Source organism: Melanostigma gelatinosum, assembly GCF_949748355.1.
Source record: "Melanostigma gelatinosum genome assembly, chromosome: 4".
Classification (NCBI taxonomy): Eukaryota; Metazoa; Chordata; class Actinopteri; order Perciformes; family Zoarcidae; genus Melanostigma; species Melanostigma gelatinosum.
The window spans coordinates 18129588-18155794 of NC_136637.1; the positions used below are offsets into that span (position 1 = coordinate 18129588).

At 41.1% G+C, this 26207-nt stretch overlaps 1 protein-coding gene across 1 annotated transcript in view; it reads left to right on the top strand.

Moving 5' to 3' along the window:
- Positions 1 to 22655: 22655 nt before the first annotated feature.
- LOC306776950 (BMP/retinoic acid-inducible neural-specific protein 3-like) overlaps positions 22656 to 26207 on the top strand; it is a gene marked incomplete at its 3' end in the record, with an annotated part of 42872 nt that continues 39320 nt past the window's right edge. Inside the window, exons 1-2 of the mRNA XM_079267851.1 lie at positions 22656 to 22794; positions 23107 to 23414. Of these exons, the coding sequence (XP_079123977.1) occupies positions 23161 to 23414 (254 nt within the window). The 5' untranslated portion in view covers positions 22656 to 22794; positions 23107 to 23160. The remainder of the gene's footprint in view (positions 22795 to 23106; positions 23415 to 26207) is intronic.

Genomic DNA, 26207 nt, shown 5'->3' on the forward strand with positions numbered 1-26207 from the left:
CAATAACTCCGGGTGTCACGCAGACGTGTTCGCATGGGCCTGCGAAGAAGCGACTGTTTATCTTGTTTTGTCAGTACGAGACAGACGGTGTCATTACATATGCTACTGCCATCGCTGCCAGCACAGCTGGTTTCCATGGAGGTGATGTGCAGCGGCAGAGGCAGCCTCCTAGATTATGGATGGGAGATGAGACTGTGGGCTGGCCACAGGCGTCCCCCCAAGCTTTTTGTCTGTCACGCTGTTTCAGCGAGGCACAGGACACCTCTTTGGGGGATGAAAGGATCTATCTGTCTGTAACTGAGCTCACAGAGAGGATGAAATGGATTTGGCAGGAAACAGGCTGGGCGCGGCTGGTGAAACATTGAAACATCTCTGCTGGACTCGGAGGGTCGGAGAGCAGATACACAGTGCACGAACGTTCGTAACAGGTGTCCAAAGCAATCATGTAACACTGAATGAAAACAATCGGCAACTTGTAGGCACCTTGCATCCGACACAAACACATTTGTAAAAGGTGGCAACGTAGTTTGCACACACACAAGTCGATTAACGTTGTACAGCAATTTGGCATTTAATTTCCTCATATTTGCAGAATTTAAATGGAGGATAATCAGTGTTTACCGTTAAAAATAGAATCTCTCTCAGCTAAAGTAACATAATTGACCTTATATACTGCTTCATTAAACATCATCTGTCTACTCTAAGTCTTTTTCACCTCTGTGTCAAGGCCCCCTGTCCCTTTTGACAGATTTTCGGCAGACATGCCCGAGCATGAAATTCTACAATAGTCTGTGAAGCATGGTTTGAATTTTGACTTCAAAGGGTCTTCTGTCTGCAAGTGCAATTTAAGTTTCTTGAGTTATTCTCATTGAATTCACGCACCTTCCATTGTTGAAACAACCACTTATAAACAAAACGGAAAATACAGCATGTGGTCGAGAAATGGCATTCAATTTTGCACAGGGGCAGGAATCCAAGACAGCTGCTTGTGAAAATGAAAAAGTAAAAATAAAATACAACGGGTATAAATGCTGCTAAAAGATCACTTTATTTACTTTGGAAGTCCAAATGTTTACAAAGTAATGACTGCGGCAAACGACATGACATTTTGATTTCATTTAATATGAAGAGAAACGACAGCGAAGGGAAGCACTCGAGGAAGCCATATAAAATGTATTGTTTGACGGAGAACAATGCAATAAAAAAGGTACAAAAAAAACGACCTTGCGCCATCTACAGCAGCCTATAATTTCATTGAATGTTCAGTAAAGAAGATTACAGTTTCATCAAGCTGCATTTCATGGGGTGTGTGTAATAGAAAACACTATCTGTATTTCATAAAAGCAAGGTATCACGCAGGGCTTGGAGTCTGTGCGTGCCGAGACGGAGGACAAAGTTTGCCGACCCATCTTCTTCTGCAGTTTTATATAGGTCTAGTGTGAAAGAAGGGAAACCCCTGGAGGATAGTGTGTCAGAGGTGGTATGCATTAGGCAGGATATTGCCTGTGGCGTCGAAGCATACAAGGTCAGGAAAAGCATTTCTGTTGGAGCAACTCCTGCTGATAGTGGTGATAAAGTTGCCAACAAAACTGACTGCAATGCATTAAGTCTTTGGATTTTCTTAGTTTAGTCTACCTCTTAGAGTCAGTCTTAATGCACTTTTTGGTCTTTTTCCTTACCCAAAATAGACATGCGTAGGCTGGGGTCATCAGTGGCAGAAGAGGGAATAATGTGCCATTGTTACACCGCTCAAAAATGAAGAGCTCGGTCACACTGGCACTGACATTATTGGTCTTACGCTTGTAATATACAGTTTATATATTTTTTAGGGTGGAAATTGTTTGTGTTGAATCAGGCTCGGGCCAAAAACCGCTGCCTTGGTTTGGCTCGGGTCGGACTTGGGCAGAAACTACGCAGGTTCATGTCATTCCGGGGTGACCAGGCAGTCATGATATATTCACGCCATGTCAACAGAGTGGGAACCGTAAAGAAACCTACTTTATAATTCATGAATATCTAGTTCAGTTGGGAGAATTCACCATGAATGTGTTAAGATGTTGTAAGATGGAGCCTTTCCATTCCAATGGCAGTTGTTAATGCGGTGCATGTTGCTTTTATCCATTCTCACTATATGCCCTTTTTCCAAACATTAGCGGTGCCTGGGAAGGCAGGGTGAATCGGCTGACCAATCAAGGACAGTGAAAACAGGTTTGCATCATTGTCTAGATGTAAGAGGATTGGTAAAATGTTTGACAGCAAATGGCATTTTATTAAATTTGGTGTGCACTCCTGTTATGTTTGTGTGCACATGAATGCATTATGACGACAGAAGAAAAATCTTACATCTTTTGTTTGTTCGATTGATGCTTGATCTCTGTTGATCGCGCCCAACACCTACCTGGGCAGGTGGTAGGTTCCAGTTAAGGCTGAGAAGGTAAACTGGTAATTTAGCCAGACCTGAACGATAAAGGTGTTGGGTCAGAGGCTCATATGAACAGTTTTTTTCAGAGGTAATATGGGTTGTTTTGGAAGAAACAAACGCATTGTATAAATTTAAAAGGAGCCTATGTTGCTTGATAATTTGGTCTTGGGTTTTTAATCTAAAAAGTTTTGTGATTAACAGAACTAATATTTGCTTATACTTGTGGCTGTTTTGCCCTGTGATGATCATAAATTGCCCATAATTATTTCCCACTACACCACCGGTATCAAGTGATAAGAGCCTCGAATGAATTAATCACTGAATAAATAATGAAAACTATTTTGAAAACAAACGCAGCTCATTTTCCTCGGGAGTACTTATTTGATTATTTGTGGAAAAAGCAAGCCATAAGGAAGAACCACTTTACAATGCAACAAATATGAAACTTGGAGGAAAAAGCTATTACGTAGGACGTTGAAAACTAAGTAAGACAAAGAGCTCATTAAGTGCCTTCCCTCGGTGGTTGTTCTTCCAATGCACTGTCAAATCGTACGACAGAAATACCTGAGCAAAACACATATCAAGGTGACAAGAACAGGAATCTATTTATTAATTGTCGCAGAAAAGGTTATTTTTCTATCTCTGTCTCTCTCTTATGTGCCTAACCTTTACCTCTAACCGAGGTGAAACATTGGCATGGAGTTGGAAGTGGCAGATGGAACTCAGCTTAAGTCTCCATTCATCAACCAATTATTGATTCTGGTGGGGGGGTTGTCATGAATACGAATAATACAGGTCTAACAACCAAGCTACAAAATGAAATAAAGGAAAAAAAGAAATGAACCAATGAAGAGATACATATTCTCATCACACCCATCTTGTAAAAGATCTAGTGGTGCACAGTGCTCCGGTCTTCACACCAGGCAGCCTTGATTTTTTTTTTTTTTTTTTTTTACAGCATATGCTGTGAAATTGACTTGAACATTATGCCGATACTTTAACTCCGTCCATCACAATGAGAGCCGCACAGTTTCTGCTCCTTCTGTTGCTCTCCAAGAGCCTTCGAAGGCCACAGAAGTGTTGGCACGCGGCTTTCTGGCCAGGCGGGGAGGCATCTTTTGATGGGAATGGTGATAGAAACATTGTGGTGGTATTGGCTGTTAGCCTGTTGTGCTCAGCTGGACAGTCATTTTCTCACCAATTTGACATGCGCGGCATTTTGTTATCGAGCAAGGACGTCCCGTTTGGAGAGTCGATTATTCACTGAATGTCAAGGAGGGATATTGTCTCCCATCCTTCCTAAAGGGATCAAGAAAGCTCAGTGACAACGATTCATTCTCTCCCTCCAAGGTTGTTTTTTTTCCCTTTTTTTTAAAAATGACATCTCAGATGCAAATGTCTGCATGTAATCAAAGCTGGATTTAAAATGACAATATGAGCGCACAGAGAAGGTGAAGTGAGGGATTTAAAAGATTGCCTATTTTTTGTAAAACAGTGAACAATACATCAAACAAAACAAACAATCCAATGCTCCTCCAGCAAATAGGTGTTGTATAACAATTTTGATACAGTTCAATATAGTTCTACATTTCAATTTTTTTTTATTTGCACATTTCTGCAAAAGACATGGCTACACTTCCCAAAGCCAAGCAACGCAACTAACGTGGACTGTTTCTGCAAATTTGAACTGAAAGCATTTCAAAAACTGACATTTTTCCACTGAAGATAATGTCAGTTAGTACTCTATATAATAAGCACAACAAATGGGTGTTATTTTGGTTTAAAAAGTAGGTGATCGTTTATTCCAGCCACTAAAACTGGGTAGCCTACAAGGACATTGGAGGTAGATGCAAATATGGGGAAAAAACACTTACCCTATGCAAAATGTTGCTCACTCAGTCCTGCATGGCGGGACTCCCACATGGGTCCCAACCTGCAGGTTGGAAACCTTTTGGCTTTATATGTTAGCACTGACAACGTTGGAACAGATCCAGGGAAGCAGAAACCCTTACAGGCTGTGGCCTAACAAACGGTACTGTAATGGCACCAGTCAGTGCTCAGACATTCAGACATTTCAGAGACCTTCTGGAAACTGAAGCAACAGCTTGAGCCTGGAAGTAAAACAGAATGAACCTAAATATCAGAGTATCAAGGTCACACACTCGTCAACACGAGAGACTACAGTTCCTTATGATGTCAAATAGCATTATTTGATATCCGGAAACTGGAGAAGTATGTAGTATATTATTGCGATATTGCTTCTGTCATTCCGAGGTAGTGCTGCAACGTTGTAATGTAATTACATTATTATTACATACAATTTACCCAACACTGGTCATGTGTCACCTTTGACATTTTAGTATTTTACCAAGTTGACTACCTAAACTTATACAAATGCTGTGAGTGACCAAAAATGAACCGAAACGAAGTTACTAAGCTCAAGGTGCCACAAGCGTACATTTTTGGGAGATAAATGAAGTCTGTATGGTGAGTGTTTTGCAGATATATATAATCAATATAAATATTTTGCAACTTTTCAGATACAGATAAAATGTTCCCTCATGATGTTGTTTTAAAAAACATTTGATCCAGGCAACAGAGTTCTTTCAAAACACATCTGCAATTGTAAATGGGTAATAAATTAATCTAAATCGTTGCAATTTTAAGAAGACAATGTATGATAAGGCCGGGCATTAAAATAGCATTGCTCAATTCAGCTGATAATAAACTACCAGATTATTGCTCTACTGTTTTTTGTCTTTCTGTTATGTGATTTGCTTTTTTTACTAATCTGATTAGATTGTCTAAAACTGTCAGGGGATTTTCTCATTTCTGGCTTCCTAACTGGACAACATGTTTATCCACCATATTGGAAAGCTTTAAACACCAGACTGGTGTGTGTGTGTGTGTGCGAGTGTGTAATCCACAAAATGACTGTCTCCTGGCCAGCCACCTAGCTTGCTAACTTTGCAGTCTGCACACACCCGCACAGCCCTCCTTTGGACAAACACAGCAGTCTCCTCTGTGATGGATGTGGAGTCTAAGTGCCACCACTGGTTTTAGCCTTCTAAATATTTCTCCTCTTGCACAAACGCCTCCATGTGCTTGACACTGGCTTCTCTGTTTGGCCTCTCTGTGTGCAATATTTGCACCTGTTCTATCCGTCGCTCTGAACAGAACGTTTCTTTTAATTTGCAGAATTTGTGCCACAGCATTTTGTTTTCTTCTCTGTGTGTGTCTCAGATAAAAATCCACTGGAATTTACAGTGGGAGCTATGCTAATTTCCCTCACAATAGTGTGGGAGAAGAAAACATATTGCCTGGAGAAAATGTGCCTGCATACACAAAACTATGCATCCAGTTTTTGTGGGCATCCATATGTTAGGGTGTGTTCCTCCTCTTCCCTGTCTGTATGTAAATGTGTTCCGCATGCTCCATCCAGATCAGTTGAGTTTGAGTTGATTATGGCTCATATGATGCAGCATTACAGGAATCGACGCTGCTATTACCTGTGGTGTCAGACATGGTGCTCTCGGCGGTCCTTTTTCTGAGATTTGTTCGAATATAGATTGGGATCTACTGCAGAAGGTAAGCTGGCCGACAAACTTGCAGACCGGGACGGAGGGAGGCAGGTTAAATAAATATAACACAGTTTTATGAGGCTAAAGAAAATGTAAATTGTAAGACTAAAAGAAATCTGATCTGATATGTGCAACCGAATATGGAGGTAAGTGACAAATATGAAATTCATACAAAATAGATTTAGTGGGACTATTTTTGCTGCGTTCACGAAAAGTGAAGTTTAGAGAAAACTGTATATTGTCAGACGTCACTGTGTGGAGAAAGGATGTGTAGTTGCATGTATGTCTGGCTCGAAAGGTTTCCTCAGTAAAGTGCTGATCTCTGCCAGGTGTGTCTTCAATGACCACTGCTGTATTGTGTGGTTGAATAAAAACGGCCCACAATTGTCTATAACCCCGTCTAGAGTTATCAGATGTGCTTTTCACTCCCACGTCTCACACCACAGATACACTGCTATTGTAATCTATGCAGATGTCTGCGACGGCTCTGTGCCACGAGCGTAACCACGACGTGAACTAAGGCTTCAGGTCTATTTTTACGACAATTTGCATGTAAAGTGAGGTTGATGTTCAAATGTATTGACATTCTCTCTCTCTCTTTGTGGTAACATTGTACATTTACTGCCTCTAGCCTATGTCATTGTAACTTTTACATCTGCCCTGAGTGCAGCAACTAGCCTATTCAAAGCGGGACTGTTGCGCCGTTATTGTGCCTTGCTGTTCTGTATGAAATGTCTAGAGTCAGAATGGGGGGGGGGGGGACATAATTGTTCTGTTTATGTGCCGGCAGCTGAGGTAGTCACAGAGTCATTCAAACTCCAAAAAAAGTGCAATGTGCGAATGCAATTGTCTCGAATTCATCGAAATATACACTTCACACAATCTTGCCAAAAACAAAATGAAACTCAGCAGCTGCATAAGTGGTCGCAAGTTACAACAGTGTGTGTGTGTATGCTTTTTGTTCTGTTAGTTGTTAGCCAAACACATTGTTCAAAACTGAATCTATATTGGTAATATAGAGGCATAATTATTAAATTGAGACTGTTTCATTCCAATTTTAGTTCCTCACAGTTATTTTAAAGCAAGATAGAAAATTATTTTTTGATTGAAACCCACTGTAATCTGGCTATATTATCCGTAAGGGACATGCACAAACCAGCATCAGCACTGAGTAAAAAAAAAAAACAGCATCGTCATTAACTTCAGTGATCACTATAATGACACAGCTGGGGTAGCAACAAATGCAGCTTTGGCAAAAATGGAGTGTCGACCGGCCTAAACCTGGCTCAACTTCTGTTGCAATAATCCATCGTGATCCAGCAATTCACCTACTGAATGTTCAGTTTCTGGTTGAATACCATCACCAGTGTTCTACTAAAACTGCATTGAGAATACATTTTTTTGATTTGTAAATTAATTGTGAAATGTTCAGTTTTGTGGTAATTTACGAAATGTAAAAAAACATTGACTAGAGTGAGTGACAAGACAGCTGTGACTCGCTCTACTTTTCCATCATGTAGATCTCAAATTCAATAGCTGCTTGGTATTGGGTGACAACAAATGTGATATTTCTCTGTATTTAAATTGATTATTTACAAGCAATAAAAATAACACAAGTCGCTGACATGACCCAAATGGCATGAGTCTTGGTAATAAAAGTTATTATGGTGTCATGCCCTGGAAGGACAAATCAAGCTGGGACGTTGCTGATGTTACACACATACAGTCCTCCAATGCTTGGTCTCTTCCTTAGGGAGTCCTGATTCAGAACAGAAGCACAGAGAGTCTGCTTCAGACTGCAGCAGCCACAAACGGACCACATCCGTGCTGAGTTGTTTCCTGCCTCTTTAGGGAGGAGAGAGTAATGTCGAGAGACAGGCTGAGAGTCAGAGATGCACTGAAGGGTGTCAATATAGTACAAAATTGAATTTGGTTAACAATCCTTGAGCGAATGGACTTGGAAGATTTTTATGTCAAGTGTGACTGAGTGGTAGAGGATGAATTCATAATGCAATCGTTAATAATGAAACACAGATTCAATCAAATCTGCTTAAAAAGTTGAAGCTGACTGATGAATAGCTCATCCGTCGTCGACGCATAAACAACAACTCTGAGGGGCAGTGACGCGCTCTCTGTATGCTTTGAAACAGTGGTCTAAGCCTCCCAAGTAAGTAGCCCCGTATCGGGCCAGAGAACCCCAGGATCTAACAGGAGGAAACGGCCTAAGGAGAGATGTCTATATGAAAGTTAACCAGTGGGAACATCTGCACATATACAGTAATGGTCCCACGACAGTATCATACGAGGTGGTTTGCAAGAAGAAGTATAAGCCGACATCAATACGTCCATGCAGATACTCAGCAAGTGTATTCATAAAGAGCAGATCATCCAACAAAGATACAAAAGTTGGTCATACCAGTTGTTTCATTACCCTGAAGGAGAAACTGGATAGAATAACTATCTATTTTCAATGTGAATGATAATCATCCATAAATACTTATTTCGAGACCAGTTGAGATTCTGGGAAGCTGGCTGTAAATGTTTTCCGCACAAACCAACTTAATTATGGTCAGAGGGAACTGAACCTATTGGACATTGTTTGCATATCATCAGCATGAAAATGGTACAATGTGATTGATATGTTCCAACAAAGATCATTTGGAAAATAATACTGGTCCGAATATCGAACCCTGAGGCATGTCACAGCTTACAGCTTGCCCGTTTAAGCCAATTCTGTAGAGTCTTTTAACCCATGTGACATTGTTTAACTGTATATCAAAATTGTCTGACCTTAAAATAGCTCATAGGTTTTAAAATAGTTGATGCCTTTGGATATGAATCTAGAGGCAATGACGGGGACATTGTTGCACTCTATGTAGTGATAATTTTCAGGCTAAACAACGTAGCTTCACACAAGTTACATGACCGCAATTGGCTACAGTGGGTCCCTCTGGGGGAGAGATTTATGAGCAGGTCCATGCTTTTGTGTCTATATTAGTGTGTGTGTGTGTGTGTGTGTGTGTGTGTGTGTGTGTGAGATCTTGAATGTGCTACACAGGGGTGAAGCGGTATGATGTGTGATATTTTCACAGAGGAACTTCATTTGTTGCTCCTTCTCAAGTAATTAATTTATTCCTGCCAGTTAAAAATAAAACCAGGAGAAGGACCCTTGTGAGAATATTAAGGCAGGAGAAGAAGCTGGAAGGGTGTCAAAACATCTGCTGGTCGCACTGCAGAGCTGCATCCACGAACGATCAGGAAACACAGGAAAAGGTTGCTTCACGGGCTCTTAGTGGTGGTGATTCATTTTATGATACGTTTATCAGTTTTTGGCAGCACTATGGACCAATAAATTTTGCCTCCCTGGGGAAAATAAAGTAGATCTTAAATCCTGAATATCGATGCTTGCCTGATTTCCTCTTTTGGACGACTGTGGATGAAAGCAGCAAGATTTTGAAGTCCAGCTTTTGAGACATTCCCATGAAAGCCAAAGGGGGAAAAAAGTGTGGTTCAAAGCAAAATGTTCAAAGTGCACATTATTATGCACTTTTAAACGGATCTAATCATCCAGTGTAAGGGTATGGCCATTGTTTGCCCTGTGTAATGATGCTGGATTAATATCACCTTTGCACCTACCCTTGGCCTAAATTGTGACAGCCTTACGTCCCTGTAGCCTCCCCCGGTGTCAGTCATTTTCCAGCAAAACCCTGAACTCACACCATTCCATTTATTCGTTAAGTGTTTGTGATCACATGTCATTTGGTTTTCTCTGGACTGTCCTAGTGTTGATGGCAGCTGATGAGGCCTTAGAGAGCAAAGCCTTTTATTCTCCAGCTTGTCCCAAAACAGCATCTGGCCGTGCCTCACAGTCAAACACACACAGTCTGTGACATGAACTGCCACACATACACACACACTGATACTATATTTAACCAGTTCAGTCTGTCTTACTGCTGCATTAGCTCTAACCACTCGTCCATCTGCAGTCATTCCATTAAATCTCTCTGCAGTCTGTTGTCTGCTGTTTAAAATCTCACTGCTGTGTAATTGCAGCATTGCAGGGACATATGGTCTCTGATAAAATGATGGTATTATGTTGTTCCATATGAGAAGCACTATCAAAATCAATTCACAGATATAACTCAGGGAGGAATTTCTCTTTCTAAATGGATGCACACAGCATAAAAACAGCAAAGATATAGACATCTATGAATGATGCACATTGTATGAGACATATTTGAGCGGGACACAATGGATATGATGTTGTGTTTGCAATATGCACAGCTTTAGCATGTAGTACCGTCAGAAAAAACTCAATAACTCCTCTCTATTAAGATTCTAATACATTCCTCAGCCACTGAATTATCTCAAATATGGCCTGCAGCAAATGACTGAGCTATACCCACAATGTGTTAAGATAATAGTCTACAATTATTATTTAATTCATCTGCTATGACTACTTTACAAAATCAATGTGAGAAGAGAAAGTTAAATCCAATATGAACAATGAAAGTTATTAGTTTACTGTGAAAATCTTCAATCTCGCCACTGGTTTAGGTTTGCGTGTTGTGATAAATTAAAGAGTTAGCTGATGCGACTCCTCAGTTGACCCACAACAGGATCGTATGAGATCGAATGTGAGCAAACACTGAGCATGAAATTACTGCAAACATCTTGTGCAGCACAATCGAAAGTATTCAAAAGTCCAATATTTACCTCATTATCTCCTAGATTCCCCCTCTCACAGTGCTCTGGTGAGCCTGCTAGATCATGCCATTTTTTTGTGAGCACAATCTTCCAAATTTTAAAACTATGAACATGACATCCACTTATTAGTCAGATGTGATAAAATCCTGTGACAGAAGTCGCTCCTTTGGTATTTATTTTATTGACTACCAAGCTGGGCCAAGCTGCATTGGTAGAATTAAGAGGACGAGTAAAAGATTCACATTGTAAATTTGCATCCCTCAATTATATTCCAGTTATTCTGCTGGCCCCACGCTCCAAACAATGAGTAAGTACAGCATTGGGCTATTATCACCATATTAAGTTGTCATGGCATCTTTAGTCTGATACCGATGCACGAGGCACCCTTTAATATCTCTATTAGTCTAACGGCTTTTGAGTAAGTGCACAAATTGTAAAAACGAACGCAGGACTTGCAACCAGGAGACCGATGTTTGAGACTGGTGTCCTTGTCCCAAAGGGTTGTTAAATTATTATGAAGTAACATGTTTTCCCTCTATATGTTAGGTTTGTTTTACTCGGTTTACATACTTATTTTGTGCCCTGCCGTGAACTTTGTCCGAAACCTTTCTAATTGGTTTTGTGGTCTAAATCCAAAGCATGTGTTTTTGATTGAATTCACAATGTTACCCACTTGTTTATTGTAACCATTGTGGAGTATCACAGTTTGATGTGCTGGGCTACCCAGTTAATAAGAAAGTGACGCAAAGGTTACTGACTAAGTGTCGGTATGTGATGAGTTGGGATGGCTTTTTCTGTTCGCAATTCAGTGCTGGGCAGATTTTTCACTTAAAACAATCGCCTGCTGCAGCTCTAAATGAGGATAATGACAGATGTGGGAACATTTAAACATTAAAGTTGTGGGCTGTTAAAACCAAAACCAAAAATTAAGATGAATGCTTTGCAGAGCTGAAGGGAACTATAGAGTTGGTGATCATTTTCAGTGATCGTTTGATCCATTTTTTATCTCAAAATATCTGTAAGTGCTGCTTTAACCATTTGAATGTGTTCAATGTAGGCTGAAACAATTAGTTGATTGACAGAAATTTCATCGACAACAATTTGGATAACTGATCATTATTCAAGACATTTAACAGCACAAACACACTTGCTTTCCCACAATACTCTTCTCAAATGTGAAAATAAGCTGTTTTTATGAGTTGTACATAAATCTCTTTTGCGCTGACTAAACAAGTACCTTGGGAAATTGTGATTTCTGTGCATAATATTAGCTTAAGTTCAGCGGCTAAAAGGTTTTCTAAAATATGGATCATGCAGCTAAAAACATTTAAGAAAAATAATGAACTAGATATAGAACTTTTAACCCCCAACGCCCCATTGTTATGCTAACAGCTAATTATTTAAGAGTATCTGAGTAATTAAATGGCAATTTGTATCCTGTTTGGAACCTTCTTATATATAAATAATACCATATTCACGGCTCAGACTGACTTAAATCTGGTAATAAAATAGATTTTGGAGTGTTTTAGTCCTTTGAGTGTGTCACAGGAGTGCAAAACGGACTGATTGTACTAAGCCAGTTGGGCCATTTGCATAGTCTGATCACAGCTACACAATGAGTGAGCAACAGCGAATCCAATCAGTCTTGTATACAATGTGTTCGCCGCGTGGAGAGGATTGGAGCAGACCTCTTGGGTCTTTCAGCTGGACTCTGCACAAGACTGGAGGCTGTTGGCTGAGGTCATTTATCAGCAGCAAGTCGCCACAGGCAGAGGCTGGGCAAAGTCTATCCCTGACCTATGTTCTCTATAAACCGAGACAATGTCCTACTCAGACTGTATTTTTTCCGGTAAAAGTCTCTCTATCACTGCTGAATTGTTTGCTTTTCGTTCCCCAGAGGGAATGAATCGTCCTTGCCCCCCCCCCCCCCCCCCGCCCTGCAAATGCAGACCAGCATCAAGGGGGAATAACTATAAAACAGGTAAAAACAGAAGAGGGAGGACAACATAACGCTAACAAGGTTTATACAATGGGTAATGCCAGCCAAGCATTCTGCTAGGTCTGATAAGCTTTCTTACCATGTTTTATGAGACCCTTAAGAACATTCAGCCCAGTTGGACAAAGATTAAACTGGTTGCTAAGCAAAAAAGAGGAGCTATTGGGGGGCATTAGACAGGCAGATAAGACACCGTTTGTTTGTTTATTTATGTATATGCATTACATTAAAGGGATATTTCAGCCAATAACCAAATGTTGAACAATTGCAAATGAACATTTATTCAGGTGATCATTAATAAAGAAATTGGTTAAATCACATTAGTGTTCTTAAACTGATTTTTTAACTTTTCAGGACCGACTGTGGTTGCATAGGCTTTATATATATATATATATATTTTTTTTTTTCTTTTTCTTTTTGAATGATAACAATTTGAATAACAATTTCTGTAAAAATAAGTACATGATCACTGTGTTGTGGTAAAATCCAAAGCTCCATCATGAGCTGATGTTGTTAGAAGTAAAGCTGCACCACACACTTTAAAAATCAATCATCATACGGAGGAATGAACAGCCACTAATGCTGCAGTCCATGAGAGGATAACGATTGTGTAAAGGAGGGATGTCAGACTTCTAAACTCCTACAAAGCAGACATAGGTCCTGATCAAATGGAGCGCATTTTACAGGTGGGAAACATGAGGCGCACCAAACTGTCTTTTTGTTGCCCGATCTTTTTTTATTGTTTCGAGGCAACCACACAATGACAAACCACGAACTACCTATTAGTTATTAGTAACCAGTCACCCGAAATTTCCAGTACCGCACTAATTTGACTCCAGGCATGCTCTTTTGTGTTCAGGTCATGGTACCTAGGGTTAGAAAAATATAGCTTCAGGTAACCAGCAAGAGTCCCCACAATGAGAAAACAACGCTGATAAACCCCAAGCTGGTAAAACTCTGCTCTGTATTCTCAGCTTTTTGTGCCGTGCACATTGGTAGTGGGTGAATGGAACATCTGATCAACAATTTGGACAATTGTGTCAATACCTGCTTCACTTTTATGCCCAGAATCCCTGACGAGAGCAAGAATATAGTGTAATTGCTATAAGCACATCTTGAAAGCCAGACATGCTGGAGTTTGCCGTCTGCTTGTTAGTCCACTGTTTTCTCATTCAATAAAAATGCAATAATGTTTACCCTTTACTGTGCAACACAGTATATATTTCAATCTCTGAAGTTAATGGTTTTTCAACTGGAGCGGTCACATTTGCAAAAAACAATTTTGCTCCTGCAAATGAACTCCACTCCCTGGTGAGGTGAGACGTCTACAAGCATTAACGGCGGGAAATGATTCCACACAGACTCCTTATCATATCATATCATATCATATATACACACACATGCGTGCAAGCACACATGCATGAACGCACACAAACTCACCGGCATTTTTGACTGAATATCTGATTCATTCAATGAGAGAGGCAACCACAGGGAGAGGGTGAACATCTGGGGAGGCTGTAAGAGGGGTATGAACCTGTCCCTCTGTGGACAGAGTTACATACAATAATATTTTTCTTTCTCTCTCTCTCGCTCTCTCCTGCTGCCAATATACTCTATTTGCATGAATGGGTAATGGAAACTGTAAAACAAGCATAAAACAAAAGACAACATATAAATGAAAATGAATAACAATGAAAAATATGAACAACCTATGAAGAACATACATGATAACAGAAATTACCCAGTTGAAAATGTATCATTCAAAAAAATTGCAAAATGTATGTAGAATAAACATTGCTGGCAGGTATGAAACAAATTTGACAATGTGAAACAAGAACATGAATAATACAAATGTTAAGTAATATAATTATGATGATGCACAATAATAGAAATTGGATCTTGTTGTGGCATATTGGATCGTTGCACATAGATGCATGCAGATACACATATTGCCAATACAGTCACATTCACATGTTTTGAATATAATTATATACAGTATAATGGGTTTACAGGGTGTCATCAAACATCTGTTTTTGCTGATGGCAGGTGAGGACTCTGCGGATATTTGTGTTTATGTATTTTCACACGACAGAATGCAGACTTTCTCCTCACAAAATGCATAGAATGTTCACACATGTCCAAATGTAGGAATAATTAAGTACTAGAGAAAAAGTAAAGGCATACCCTAACCTGATATACAGTAATTTCTGTGTGCACAGACAGAGAGGAGAATGAAACATATTCTGGAATATAAAAACCATCACAGGATGTGGTTTTAACATGTCAATCGAGTAAAATATTTATACATGCACAGTGAAAAAAAGAGCATGTATGACAATGAAAGAATATGTATAATGCACGGAAGCCATGGCCAAGATCTACAATGAAGCACTGAAACAGACATGCAGGATTGATCTATTAACTATCTGTGTGCAATGCAATGACGTGTCTGAAATATAGACCTAATATAAGAAGTGGACGTCTTCACTGCTACAACACCCATTGGTTTGTGGAATATGTTTTGAAGTCTGGCTTTTGGCATTTTCAACGTCACCATCTTTGTTTTAGGGCATTGCCAACATTGACCAACAGTGTGTCAAATACCAACACTTTGGCAGTGGCCCTCAGCGTTTTGGTATCGATGCACAAGGCACACTTTGTTGTCTGTATGAGATGAACTGACCTTTAGCATTACCCTTCTTGACTGTCTATTTTACTCTAAATGGGACCATCATTTACCAAATGAAGATTTAAAACGGTTGAGTCTGTAAACTCATGTTTACAAATTCCTACTTAGGTTATAAATCAAGTGAGAAGTAGGGTCATTTTCTCATGAACTTCTATGCCAACCTGTTCTCATCCTAACTCGCCACATACTGACACTTCCTAATGCAGTAGGTAGCCCACCATGTCAAACTATGACATTCCACTATGGTCACAATTGTGAATTCATACAAAAACACGAAATAATTAGGTTCAGGAAGAAAAATCCTGCTTTGGATAAAAAAATACTACGTTCGTAAAGTGAAAGTGAAACTTAACTTCGTAAACACAAAGTCAAACGAAAAGTTGTTGGTTTCACATGGGAAACCTCACACCCACCCTGTATATGTGTTTGCAGTCTTCATGGTACTTCATCCCACTCCTTAAGCATAATGACACGGATGGGTTTACATTACAGTGAATTGAAAGCCTGGTGCATCTCATATAGATGCCGAAGGGTCAGTATTTGACGCCCTTGGAATGAGAAAGGGCTGTCTGTACGTTCAGAATAATTTTTTGCAACCAGAGGGAGTCGCCCCCTGATGGCCATTAGAGATAATGCAAGTGTAAGAGACTTCCGCATTTTATTCACTTTTCAGAAGACCTCACAGTGAACCAGACAGTTAATTAGAAAAAACGGTATTAATTGTAAACCCTCCAAAAAACTTGAATAGGCAAGGCAAGGCAAGTTCATTTGTATAGCACATTTCAACAACAAGGTAATTCAAAGTGCTTCACATAAAACCATTAAAAGCATCAAAACACAAGGCAAAAGAAAAGGAGATTTCAAAAACAATTAAAAAACAGTGTAAGAAATAAAATGCAGTAGTAAAATACAGAAATGCAGGAAATTGATTTATATTAATTGAACGTGGTTCAATTAAAGGCAGCAGCAAACAGAAAAGTCTTCAATCTTGATTTAAATGAGCTGAGGGTCTCAGCAGACCTGCAGCTTTCTGGGACTTTGTTCCAGATATGTGGAGCAGAAAAACTGAACGCTGCTTCTCCATGTTTAGTTCTGACTCTGGGAACAGAAAGTAGACCGGTCCCAGACGACCTGAGGGGTCAGGATGGTTCATAAGGTAGCAGCAGATCAGAGATGTATTTTGGCCCTAAACCATTCAGTGCTTTGTAAACCAACAGCAGGATTTTAAAGTCAATTCTTTGTTGGACAGGAAGCCAGTGCAAAGACCTCAGAACTGGAGTGATGTGGTCCACCCTCCTGGTCTTAGTGAGGACTCGAGCTGCAGCGTTCTGAATCAGCTGCAGCTTTCTGACGGATTTTTTACAGAGACCTGTAAACACACCGTTACAGTAGTCCAGTCTGCTGAAGATAAATGCGTGGACAAGTTTTTCCAAATCCTGTTGAGACATAAGTCCTCTAATCCTTGATATATTCTTCAGGTGATAGTAGGCTGATTTTGTAATTGTCTTGATATGGCTGTTCAGGTTGAGGTCTGAATCCATAACTACACCTAGATTTCTGGCTTGGTTTGTGGGTTTTAACATCAGTGACTGAAGCTGAGTGGTGATTTTCAATTGTTCGTCCTTGGTACCAAAAACAATTACAGAATAGTCAACTTGTGCAATCCTGCTTGAGTTTTAAAGAAGCTCAGCATTTTCTTAAGATGATTAATGCTGAGTTTGGTGACCCAGATGAGCAATCAGTAATAGTCCTGATTAATTAAAGCATTATTGGCTCTTCTGATCATCACATTATATACGCCTCTGACCGCACTGAGATATGTACTGTGGTCAATATTAAGTGAGGATGATTGGCTATCTTTTTTCACAATTCACTTGAAGCAGTTTATCATTCATAGAGACATAGAAGCAGTTAATGGGCATCCTGCACCACTTATCCAAACAAAGAAGATGCAGTGTCTTATCCATCAAAGCTCATAGGCGGAGATAACTTTGAAGATGTATTTGTGTGCATAAACACACCTGCTTGGGAGTACAGTGAGGCGTGTATTTCATCTAGCATTATAAAAGTGTCAAACACATGCATTTTTCCCGTCCTACCGCTCACCAGGAAAAAAACAAGTAAAGCCAACACTGCTGTGACAAAGCACTGACAAAGGCTGTCAGGTTTTCAGGCTAATTAAAACCTCAGCTTCACTCTGTTCCCTGATCACTCCTCACAAAGACCCTTGAGTGGCATCAATGAGCACGCTCAGGCTTAAGTGAATGTTTACCTCCCCTAATGACTATCTGTCTCAGTGCTGAGTAAATGCAACTGCCTCGGTCCTCTTCGCCACTCGCTAAGGTTACACACAGACACACACACTGGCGCAGAGTCGAGACCTCAGTCGGTGGTCTGTGTTCCAGCTGTTTGTCGACACCAGACCATTTGCAGGTTGTTATTATTTAGCTGTGCGTGATGATTGCTGGACCGCACGGTGGCTCAGTGGCGCACAACGTTGCTTCACAATAGGAAGAATGAGAGAGATTGCTGCATGCCAGTTCATTCTGCTGCCTTAAAAAAAATGCAAGTCATGTTGATGGAAGAATCGGAATTGTCGGCATGTGTGAATCTGAATGTGAATTTCTCTTTGTCTGTGTTCATCCTGATCCAATGCATGCTGAGCAATTTCAAATGTCTTTGATGATGAGGTGAGATGAAGTGGATGATAAATGTTTTATAATAAAACATTTATCACTTTTATTTCATGTGAAGTTGTTCGTGGTGGACGAGTAGCAGTACCAAAGTCCAAAAAATACCTCATTACAATTGAAAATCCTACGTACAAAATGACAGTTATGCAGAGCATAAAGATCATTTAGTCATGCAGCTGTTCATGGTGAAGCTAATATATATTTTATGTACAATAAACCTTTTGATAGTTCAATGTATTACGATGCATCGTATTTTGCTATTGTTTAATATTTTAAACTAGTTTGCAAAGTGAACCTCTGAAAATAAACGTAAAGTAGCTCAACATGAAAATACTGCAAAATTGTAATTAAAGCTGCATTTTCTTTTTTGGCCACTTGAGGGCGGTGCAAGAAGCAGTAAACACGACATTGACACATTATTACTGATATATTAGTAATAGGTTGAATGTCTCAAATGGTTGTACATCTTCATAGCCAGCTGACACACATACATATATTAGCATTCAATAATGTAGTTTCTGGTCACCTGGCAGACAAATGTCCAATGTTCACCCTCCTTTTAGCTCTGATCTGGTTTATCCCCAACTCCTGAGGGAACTATCTTGCTCTTTAGCTGCTAAATGGTCCACTGTGTTCACCAGCTGGTCGCTAACTTTGTCTGTCTGCCAAGTGCTGGCAGTAAGGTTATCATGAAAATAATGAGCAGGTAGATGCTAAAAAGCTCAGAGATTGGAACATGACTTGTAGGTTTGTTGGTATGAATGACCACTTTCACATGTCATTTGATGGAATGGAAAACATATCCATTAGTGTAGCTTTAAGCATAGAGCACGGAAGCGGGGGGACAAGGGGGGCTGCAGCCCAGGTAGCTTTTGGAGTCTGATAAACGAGCCAAACAGGGCATGCAAGGCATTGCACAGCCCGGCCGTCTGTGTGTGTATAAGATGTGTATCTCCTGAGTGTTGACTCGTAATAATGAATTTGATGTTGTTTTAGACTTGCGGCAGTGTTTTGGTTGTGTACAGCAGTGATTTTCAACCACAGAGAGATTGGCAGGTGTGCTGTGGGAAAGTGTCCAATTTCACTTAATCGGTCCAAAAAAACAGTATTTAGTTGCTGCAAAAAAATGTGCCATTGTGACAAGACTCTCAACTGAAAACAGAGAGAGACTGAGAGCTGTTGAGGAAGAGCCTTTTCTCAGTTTCTGCCAGGATATCAGCTTTGTGTTCATCTAATCGGGCCCAGGTTTCACACTGAGACTTGTCATTAAAGTGGCAGCATATATGATTCATTTTGTAACTTTTTTGGATCTTTTTAATGTAAGAATGTACTGAGGGTCAGAAAAGGTTGAAAAACAGAGGATGTTTGTTTTTTTGGCTGTTGTTTCTTCTGTACATTTCAAAGTAAACAGGCTTTGCCTGTTGTTTCTGTTAGATTAGATGGGTTAATCTGAAACAGCTAAATGTACATGTGCCTTTTTGCTAAAGGCGCATGCTCATTTAGCTGTTTCAGAACCACGGACAACGCCGTTTCTATTTTATAGAGGGTGGCGGCGCATGTGTAGGTGCGGTGCTTTCCGTAAAACTTATATTGAGTTGAGAATATCCACAGATGGACAGACTTAGTTTAGTTTCTATTTGCTTTTTGTGGTTGTAAAAAGACTGAGTGAGAGCGAAAGAGCTGCAAATAGCTTTCTACGGCCTCCCCGAGCATATTTTGAGAATCGTTAAATAAATGAATTCAGAACATATTTTAGTGCTCTGCTAGTGCTACTTTCTCAGGTGAGTGCTCTGATTAATGAATATATTCTTCGATTTTGAGACTATAGTCTTATGTTCTTGTTTTTATTCAGCCTTTCTAAGACTATTGCATGGTTGAATCAAATAATTTAATTAGTATGAGCAGCCCCCTCGTCACGTTATCCTGGCGCCTGGCCTGGGTGCCGGACAAAAAAAGTGTTGTGTCACGATACTTATCCATAGATCTATGTAAATTCCGATGCATAAGCCCCTCTCATGCTGTGTGTAATTTATGGCTTAAAAGGCTGTGATAACAGTGAAAGTAGCTCCTCGTTGCGTTGAACCTAACGACAATCATCACCCAAGTCTCCAGCTCACCTCAGCCCCCCTTGCAGACCTTTCTAGCAAGTTGTCATTTGGCTATGCCCTGGCCCCCAGCACCTTCAGCAGCAGTGTGGACACTGCACTTCAGCTGCTGCGCAATCAGGACATGGGGGTCTTATTGTATCTTAAAGACCTCATTGCCATGGCTAAGTCTAGAACACAGATCCTTTTCAGGATCTGTGCTTGCTGGAAAGAAACAGGAATGGTGCTCATTGATGACCTGGGACTGTGGTCTGAAGGGTGTCTACAGCTTCTCGTTTTCACCTCAGGGTTAGGCCATGACTTTAACCAGTTCAGTTACTAGCTGGGACGGTGGGGCCCTCTACATCTCCTAGGTTGCAGAGGTTATAAAAGAGTAGGTGGTCTGCAGTCGGTCAGGATCAGTGTGGTTGGGTTGACGTTATGAAGCAGCAGGGCATGCGTTCATCAGGCACCACCCACTGTACCCATATAATCCAGTAGAGGGCTGAGCCTGGGTGAGTTATGACAAAAGTTAAGATATTGTAACCCCAGTTCTATAAACACTGGTGTTTGCATGTATCCTAGGCACATCCTGATTGGCATCCTGATTGGCCTGAAATAAAGTCCAGAAGAGGGCATCGCCTGTGCTTATTATCAAAACCTTTTGATACTGCGGCCTGAAAGAGCGTATAAGGATGACTCCTTGTTATTGTTCACTGCTCAGCAGCTGAGACTTGTATCCTTCCTGCATCTATCTGGTACCATAATGAGCACTTTGCTGTGGCATTCCCTTTGTTTTTTATCTTGTACTATGTTGGTTGGTTCACATCCAGTCTTCATGGACATCCCTATGTTCCATCAATAATAAACTAAAATAAATAAATAATCACAGTTGATTGTGAGCACATCATAATACACATGCAAACGTAGCACATTGATAAATGATTTATTTAAAGAGTGTTTCCACTCTGCTCGTTTTAGGGCTCTGAAACCTGAAAACATTGTTCTAAAAACGGCCTAAAATGCACTGTGAATCCATGTAAGTAATGAGCTGTGACACTTACTCCATCTTTTATTCAAAACTTAAGAAAAAAAGAAACTTTAACCTCTGCCTGCAGACACGCTTTAAATGGCCAGCTACAATGCAGCTTAAAACAAAAGTTGAAAATCCTCATCAAACAAACGACACTATAGAATGTTCCAAGTTGTCCTTCTCAAGTCGTCGTGGCTTTAAGGCATGTAGGGTCAGAAGAAAAGCCACCCAATCCCAAGACATGATGATGAAACCGTGCCAAATCAACTCATTCTTTCACTGCAGAATCTGAAAGTCGCTATGCCACGGGATTCCAGTTTCTCTTTGAGTTTGGGAGCCAGTGAATCTCGCGACTCAATGGTGTTCATTTCTGTAATCCAATCCCTGTATAAAGCCTCCCTTTGAACGTCTGCAGAAAAGCTGAAAGGCAGCACATATCCCTCCCTTCGTTCGCCCGCTCTCTGCCTCTCTGATCCGCGCTCAGTGTCCGACGCACAGGCGCTCGAAAGGAGCAGGGATAGAGCAAATGTAATTAAGTTTGCAGGAAGAAAGGAGGAAGAGGGCAAATAAAATAACGAGAATAACTGCAGGGGGCTGGATACACCCTCTCCTCGTCGTGATCATCATCAGCACAGCCATCATTAAAATGATTTCAACTGTTAAAGATTCATTTACACTAAGATAATATCTGTTTTAACAATTTACAATTAGCAGACTGACTCTACATCGCATAGATCCTTGAATATTCAATTACATTGTAAGGACCGTTTCTCAATTTTTCTTGAAAAACTCAACTTTTCACAAATACATTTTGAAGTTTCATCTTTTTTTTTATCTGAATGCTGAAGGTTTCTAAAATGAGACATCTGCCTCTCTGCTGGCCTCTTCTTGCTGTCTCTCAGGATGTCTCTCCTCTGACCATCGGCTCATCTAACCCCCCCCCCGTCCTCCATTTACGTCTCAGCCAACCGGGAGTGTGCTCGAGAGAGAGAGAGAGAGAGAGAGAGAGAGAGAGAGAGAGAGAGAGAGAGAGAGAGAGAGAGAGAGAGAGAGAGAGAGAGAGAGAGAGAGAGAGAGAGAGAGAGAGAGAGAGAGAGAGACGAATGTCATTCACACGTTCAGTGCGCTGGGAGCCCAGGCACCGTCAGCAGCTATGTCAGCGGTCATTTCCAAAAAAAGAGCAGAAATGAGTTAGAGGAGCAACTAGGGTCGCTCCTCTCATGCGCATTACCTGATTCCAAAATCTACTGTTGTGTTTAAATAATTGGTTCTACCTGGAATGCTTGAGACTGTGCGCTCTAGACGCATCGTGTGCGCTGCGACTCATTCCGCTGGATTGGACCTACACGACCTATTGCGCAGCGTTTGAAGCTCTCCGCCGGAAATATGCCACTGTGATAAAGAGGACACGAGCGCGCTCTGAGGAGGTTGTGCGTCTGTTTGCATTTGTGGCGCTACTAATCCCCGAGACAACAAAAAAAAAGTCCTTTGCCAATGTCGCCGCGTCCATGCGCTGAACCCAACTTCACGGTCCTATCAGGGGATTTTGCGGGGACTACTTCTGAACAGTCACGGGCTTACAAAATAAGGTAAAAAATTCATCATATTAAAACAATAACAGAATTTGACACATTGCACTTTTTCTAACAACCAATTTACATTTCGAGCAAATCATTTTAATATATGATTTACTTATTGATCTACATTAAAAACAATGTAGACACTCTCTAAAACTAATGACCTTTTGTCATCTTTTTTGACCCAGTAACACTGGAGAATTGCAGCGTTCTCAGTTTATCTACATCCCACTCACGCCCAAACCACAATTACAACCTTATCGTTCTCTGTGTCTGCCCTGCTTCAACTCCTCTCCCTCTTCCTCCCCTTTCTCCTCCCGGCAGGACTCATCCAGAGTGCAGGGAGAATGAGGAGTCACCGGGGCCGGGGGAAGCAGCATGAGTGGCCCGTGCATCTCCATTAGACTGACGGCCCTCATGTTTCTATGGAAGTGGTTAACACTAAGCCTGCTCCAGAGCTGGGTGTCAGTAGGGGCCAGGGCGGCGGACCCTGTCGGGGCTGGCTTCAGCGGCGCCACAGGCCCACTGCGCTGGCTCCTTTCGGACAAGGGTCCTTTTCACCACTCCCAGGAGTTTGTTGATTTCACAGAGCGCTACCAACAAGGATTCACCACCAAGTACAAGATATACAGGTGAGAGACCGTAAGCGGCTGGGTAAGGGATGCCTGTCTGCAAGGCTGAGTTGCCTGAGCGGAAGGTTGATTGTTAAATGAACCAAATGCAGAGATGTTGTGTAATTCCTTAAAGCTCGATTGTCTGGAGGAAAATAGGCATTTTTTACAGCATAGGAAATATATTACATCATACTTTTGTTTGGACTATAAAAGATGCACATTCAGTAGGTGGAAAAGTGGGATAAAGCGATTACTTAGTGGAGTTTAGCATACAAATGAAAGCGCTGCATGTGACAGTTTCTTTGGGTGCGACTGGCTGCTTCCTCTTTTTTTGTGGGCTGCAGAGACATATGGTTTGAGTTTGATACAAACCCTCAGAATGCTGCATATCAGTGGAAACTCAAAGTGGAGATACCGCAGGAGGGGTTTGGGCAAAGCAGCGGGACGTAACAGATATCTGACTGAGCTAGTTGATGTGTGACAGTGGGTAGACAGGATGGCTTCAGATGTGTGTGGTGTGAAGTACAGTGGGTGTGCGCTGGAAAGCAGCAGGGTATTGTTTGAAAGCTTGCGACGGAAAACATTTCTCTTCCGTAGTTTGAGACAGGAGAGAGAAATAACAGGATTCCATGCAAACAAACCCCGCTGTATGAGTTCACAGGATATGAGGCAGTTGCCCATTTTGTTGTCAATCAGATATATGGTATGCAATAGTACACACACCATGTACGCTGTTTCAAAGTAGACGTCGTTCTAAGTCTTGCGTCTCACAGTCCACCAAAAGTTCACTGGCCATACAAATACCAACACACATCCATACACAGAGTTTTCTCTGCAGGATAGAAACGATGTGTGTGTACATGTTTATTTTACAAATTGCCCTCATCAGTGGATTTTGAATACTTTCTTCTTTTGGCTTGAGGGTGACGTGGTTCTCTAGAGGTTAAGAAATGTCTCTGATCTAGTAAAACCTTTGCAAATAGCTTTTTTAATGTAGATTAGCCCGGAAACAATGTTGGTTTTCTAATTTCATGAAACGTTGATGCAGCCTATACTGTTTTCAGACAACAACAATGAGCTAAACCGTGACTGGGCGTGCATTACTTGCAGTGTCTGTATTTGTGCCGGTGTGTTGTGCCAGGTAAGTGTTGTGATACCCGTTGATGAGAACGATGCTGGCGGAGCGTACGCAGCCGTGACGTGGAGGGTCTGATGCCAGTCGAACAGAGGTTTGACTGACACTGGCATTTAGCTGCTGACAGGAGTGACAATGCAGGCACAGATAGAGACTGTAGCGCTGTTGGCTTCCTCACATCCATCACTTCCTCCCTCGCTGCTGGCCTCTTCTTGCTGTCTCTCAGGATGTCTCTATACCTCCCTCTCTCCCACACGATTCACAGTTTTACATTACTAAAACTCACACGGACATTGCCTGACCAATTTCATTGCCAAGACTTGAGCATGAGACCTTTTTTTGTTTTTTAAATCATTCTGTAACCTTGAGTATGGCTACTAACTACGATTGACCCTTGTCAGCAAATATCCAGAAATGAAAGCTTGACAAGTCTAAAACCCTCCTTTTCCCTTGAGCTACGGTGGCCTTTTCGGTTTCCTCTGAAGAAAAGCAAGCTGACCAATTAGAGCAAAAACCAAATAGAAACTCAAGTGAACGGGCAGAATATTACCATGTCGAAAAGTGGAATAATGCTCCTGCATTGTCATTGGCTGTCCCTGCCTTGAATAACAAGTCTTTGCAGGCTTTAAATATCTTGCACCTGAAGCGCCGTCATTCATCGCTGAGCAGTCGAGGATGCCAGTTGAGAAGTGAAGAGATGCCTTTCTACTGCCTTCATAATGCAACGGGCTGCGCAGTTTTTTTTTTGTTCAAAAACAGACTCATGAATTCTGAAAGCCAGAGAAATCTGGCTAAAAAAAAAAAGACTTTGGGTCATTCGTGTTGATCCTCAACACTGCTCTGCTTCTTGCAGACACGTATACGACCCTTTATGGAACTGTAAAAGTCTTATTATTGGCTCTTGAACTGTCACCGCTACGTGTTGCAATCCAAGTCCAAAACCCAAACTGGTCCCTTGTAGAGCTGAGGAGAAGACAAAATATCCTTGGGTTGAATTGTTTTCCGTATGCTTGTGCACATTTTTGGTCCTTGCAGCTGTAGAAAGACTCATCCTATATGTATGCAAGCACATACGCATACTGAGATCGATTTTAATTAACATTTTAATTAACCACCAGGTTAAAAGGAGTATTAATAAAAACAGAAGATAAACAGCCTTTATCTCCACGTCTTTATCTCCACGTCTATCTCTATTGTCCTTTTTGCTTTGTCTCAGTTCCTCTCACCACCCCCCTCTTCTTTCTCTCCCTCCCTCCCTCGTCGAATGATCTCAAACCAATTGCTCTCCCTCGCTCATAAATATTCTCCAGAGCTCAGTTGGCCTTTCCCGTCAGGGGGCAGAAGAGAGGGAGTCGGGGATGAAGCGGGGGGGGGGGGGGGGGGGGGGGGGCTGGAGGAGTTTTAGTACAGAGGAGGTGACATGAGAGGAACCAGAGCTTTATCCCCCCCTGCAGGCTGGTCACTGCACCGGAACAGCTTGTAGCCATTTCTAATCATAATTTAAAAAAAATGGAAATTTGAATGGAGTATTAATCAGAGTAGGAGTTTTAAAGTGTTTGATTTTTACACTAATAACCTTTCATCTTCTGTCTGGACTGCGTTTAAAAAGGACCGATTTAAAAGCTTAGAGAATTACAGCTTGCTGTCACAGCGGTGTTCTGTGAATCATTGTAAAA